Source organism: Chaetura pelagica, unplaced genomic scaffold (genome assembly GCF_000747805.2).
Source record: "Chaetura pelagica isolate M959 unplaced genomic scaffold, ChaPel_1.0 scaffold433, whole genome shotgun sequence".
NCBI lineage: Eukaryota > Metazoa > Chordata > Aves > Apodiformes > Apodidae > Chaetura > Chaetura pelagica.
Window position 1 is genome coordinate 67,969 of NW_009952574.1, and position 4,555 is coordinate 72,523.

Consider the following 4,555-nt stretch of genomic DNA (forward strand, 5'->3'; position numbering starts at 1 on the left):
TTGACTGTCTTACAGTGTTGGTAAGGAAAGGACTTAGCCTTGTTAAATAAATATTGATGTTGAGACAAATGTGATAGGATCTCTATTAAATAAACATCTGCTTGCTTGTAAGTTAGAAGTTTCAGATTATGTTAAGTAAACCTTATAAATAAAACACATGGGAATTGTCTGTCTTGATCAAAAACTATCTGGATGTTCACAGTACAATACAGTAAGCTGAAGTACTGCTTGTTATTTGGAGATCTGAAGTCTTTCTGTATATTTTACCAATTCACCTCCATTGTTGCTAAGTGTTAATTCTTCTCTTCAGCCTTTCCTGTACACTCCTGAAAGGCTTGTTGTTATAACCAGGGAAAGGTTTTGATTTTTCTAAATTGAAAAACCTTAATCATACATTTCTATTTTGATGTCATGCTGTTCAAATGTTTGCTAGAAATATTACTGAAATGGACAGCATTAAAGCCTGAAAGTGCCCAGCAAGCACCTGTGGAATTTGTAGTTTCAGTGGTGTCAGCAAAGGAAAGTGGGTTTTTTTGTTGTTTGGCTTTTTTTTGTTTAAAAGGTAATTCTATGGAAGATTAGTATTAATAATTTAGAATGATGATGTTGTTATTTTTCTTTCAATCAGTCCAACATCAAATGGTGCTGCAGCTGCAATTTTGGCTAATGAGGAGTTTGTGAGAAAACATAAGTTGCAGCCAAAAGCTGTGGAAATTCTTGCCCAGGTGATGGCTACTGATTATCCAAGCACATTTGAAGAAAACAGTTGTATGAAGATGGTAAGTTTACACGTGTGTATTCCCTGATACTTCCTAGGGCTTGTTTGTGGTTTGTTTTAATACCTGCAGTTTGTTTTAATCTGTCTCATGTGAACCCATTCCTTTAATTTCTCTGTTTACAAGAGTGATTAAACTTAAAGCAATTTTACTTATGTCTGTAATACTGAAATGCTGAAGCTGAAATAATGTAAAGTCATAATTACTTGCTTAAGTAGAAGGAAGGGAAAGGCATGAACTGCAAAAGTTGTATCTCAGTGAAAATTGACTAAAATAATTGGATATTGAGTCAACTAGAATTCCCAATTAAGTCCATTAGAATACTCAATGGTTTCTAGTGCAGTTTTGTTCTTTTTGGGTTGCCAATATGTTCCAGTCAGATGACTGTTAGAAAAAGGTAGCAAGACAGTTTGAGGATTTGTTTTGTTTCAAGGCTGTTGGTCTGAGTCATGCAAAGGAGCAATTTGTGTGCAAGGTTGAGAAAATGGAGGATATGACCCAGAAAAGTTTCCATATGCCAACAATGAGATTTAGAATGTATTATTTCCTTCTGTACAATCTGAGATATTAAAAACTGTAACATGTGAGGCATTAAATTAGAATGGCACCTCCTGCAAATTGCTAGCTATGTTTCTTTAATGATATTTTAACTTGCAGTTTCTTCTTGTTCCAGGTTGGCTATGATATGACTAAAAAAGCTGCAGAAAAGTGTTTTGAAAAAGCTGGCCTGAAACCTGCAGATGTTGATGTGATTGAACTGCATGACTGTTTCTCAGTTAATGAGTTAATTACCTACGAAGCTCTGGGACTCTGTCCAGAAGGTAAGAGCATCAATGCAGATCATTATTTCATTGAAATAGCATTAAAAATACCTTTTTTATCTGTTAATGCAATTAGAACTTTGTCTACTGGACAGATCTTCTATATTGGAAAGTCTTCCCAGCTAGCCTCATAAGAGGAAAGTGACCCAGTTCCTACTGTAGTAACATAAAGAACACTTAAACTCTAGAATTAGTTTAACGAATCAACATGTAACTGGATTCTGAAGAGTATACAAGGCATATTAATGTATTGGACAAGAATATTTAATCATATGGCTGGCTTCTGCAGGTGTCTTTCAAAATCCTGAAACCTTTGCATGACTCTTGCTAACAGAGTTGTCAGCAAGTTGTGAACATGCCTCTAGAGTCAGCTGTGTAACACTGCACAGTCTGTCCAGATTAGTTTTAATTTTGTTGAAGTGAGTGAATTTACAACAGGCAATAGATTTTAGTTCTACATATATATAAGTAAAACCATTACAATTCTCTACTGAAGAGGTTTTTGTTTGTTTTTAAATAAATAGTGCATCAACCACTACTTCAGTATTTGATATATTTAAACTCTAAATGTATCCTTGCTTGGCATAAATAATCCGATATAATCGTTCTCTAATTTGTTTTTAACTATTTTTGAGAAAATATCATACTCTGACACTAGATGGTGTATTGTATTAAGCCTAAGCTTTCTTAGGAAAGTTCATAGATCTTCAGGAAAACTTAGGTGTTTGTAGGTCTTCAAATATTTGCCTCTGAATACTTGCTTTTTACTGGTTCCTTTGCTGTGTTTTTAGGGTGTCTGCAGTAAAAATGGTAAAAGTTTGACACTATTTACATAAGTACATTAAGCTTTTTAGCTTCATTCCTTTAACTGGAGATTAAGAAGAATCCTGATACTTTTTCTGTCTGACCAGTAAGTCCTCTGTGTGGTAATTCAACAGTGGAATTCTCAGCACCTTTCTCTCAGCCTGACCTTAACAGTATGTGTAATTTATCTTGGGATGGGTAGACTGCTTAGACATAGAGATGAGTGCAGTGGCTTAAATGACATTGTGGATCTAGATGTTCAAAACTAACCTGGTATTCACATTTAATGTGAGAGGTTAAGTTACAAATACAGGAAATGTGGCAAATCTTTATTAGACTTAGATATTAATAACATAGACAGAAGGAGCTGGTACAATAGAGCAGTAAGGGACTGGTTAGGGGGGAGCTGTCTGCTGAAGGCATGGGAACTGGTTGTCTGGAAAGATAAAGAATTCTAAGTGTTAGTCTTATGAGTGGTTTTATTTACTGTCTTAATGCAGCCCAGGGTACCATTAGCTGCCTTTGTGGCCAGGGCATCTTGGTGGCTCATGTTCAACTTGGTGTCCACCAGGATTCTCATGGCCTGGAGGTCACAAATTACAGCTATCCCCTCTTCCAAAAATGATGAACAATTTCATTGTATTAATTATATCATAAAACTGTATGAACAAACCAGCAAATTTTAAAAAGCTCTTGCATCCAAGGCTAGCACTTTTACCCCTTTTCCATGTTACCCTTTTTTTCAGTGGCATAAGGAAGTCTCATTAATGTAGTCTGGCTGACTTCAATCTGCTCTTGGTAAAGATCTGTGGTGTAGCATTGCCTTGGTTTTGACTTGGTATTTTTGGGGTCAGTGATAGTAAAATTGCAAAATCACTTAACAAAAAAAAGGAACATTCTCCTTTTTTAAATACTGTTTTACAGGAAAAGCATGTGACCTGATTGACAGAGGAGACAATACTTATGGAGGAAAATGGGTCATTAATCCCAGTGGTGGCTTGATTTCAAAGGGACATCCACTTGGTGCTACAGGTATGCCAAACCATTTTCCTTCATGCTGCTGGTTAGATAGGCAATCCAGCTCTTCTGCAGGCAGGTGCTTTGCAGGTGGATTTGTCTGTGACAGCCATGAGGGCTTCCTGAGAGGGAAGACAGCTCTGGAAAGGATTCTCATGTCCAACTAATGTATTTAGGGCAGGTTGACCATGCAGGACTGCTCAAAGTGAAAGGGCTGGAGTGTGAATTTTATCATTAGCACTTAATGTAATTTGAATAACTGTTTTCATATGCTGTCATTCCTTAAAATTCAGATTTGGGAGATTTTTTTTTAGTGCATTTGGATAGCCTGTACCCTTGCTAGCTGTAACAAAAGCTGTTTCTGGTAAGCCTTGGATGTCAAAATATTTATCTGCTGTTTACAACAGGAGCTCAGTCACTGTTACCCAGCAACATCGGTTTTCCTGTTTCTGTCGGTTTTGTTGTTAAACTGCTAAGCTTGCTTCCAAATGGGATGGCTCTTAGATAAAATGGATTTGGGAAGATAATTCACTTTCCTTGCTTGGAAACAAGAGGTTGTCAGAAAACTGGAGAAAAGGAATGATTGTAAAACAAAAAAAACAGCTCAGTTAGTGGGGGGGTGGAGTGTTAGGAAATCTTGCATGATGTGCTCATCAGAGGTCCTACCAGCACCTTCCATTTCCAAACCATTCCAGGGTGGGATGCACCATGATTCAGGCTCTCTCCTAGAGGCTTGAGAGTGTAAATGGAACCTGTTAATTCTCACCTACAGCTGGAATTAGACACCTTCTCACTCGCTGTCCTGGCCTGCGTGTACAGCTGGGTGCATAAAATGCAGGTTCCTCCTCTGCCCTGCCCGAAGGGAGAAGAAGGGCCGTGGGTGGTGGAGGGAAGCCGGGAATGCGTGTGGGGTGGGACTGCAGGACGGGGAGACGGGGAAAACGTGACGGTCGGGGCTGGAGTGCCCAGGGATTCACCTTCAGCTTGAGCCCCCCGAGCAGACGCGTCTCCAGCGACCCGAGCTGTCAGGAACTGCCCCTCGTTCCCCGCGGCCCGGCTGGGAGGGCGGCGGGAGGGAGAGGCCGGTCGCGCCTGACCCGCTCCGCTCTGTGCTCGATTTTCCAGGCCTGGCGCAGT

The 4,555-nt window shown here is 39.3% G+C and overlaps 1 protein-coding gene across 1 annotated transcript in view; it reads left to right on the plus strand.

Moving 5' to 3' along the window:
• Positions 1–4,555, plus strand: part of SCP2 (sterol carrier protein 2) — a 15,890-nt gene that overhangs the window by 5,228 nt on the left and 6,107 nt on the right. The window contains 4 exon segments of the mRNA XM_009993584.1: positions 1–20; positions 629–779; positions 1,450–1,597; positions 3,326–3,433. The exon segment at positions 1–20 is cut by the window's left edge and continues 6 nt beyond it. Coding sequence (XP_009991886.1) covers positions 1–20; positions 629–779; positions 1,450–1,597; positions 3,326–3,433 — 427 coding nt within the window.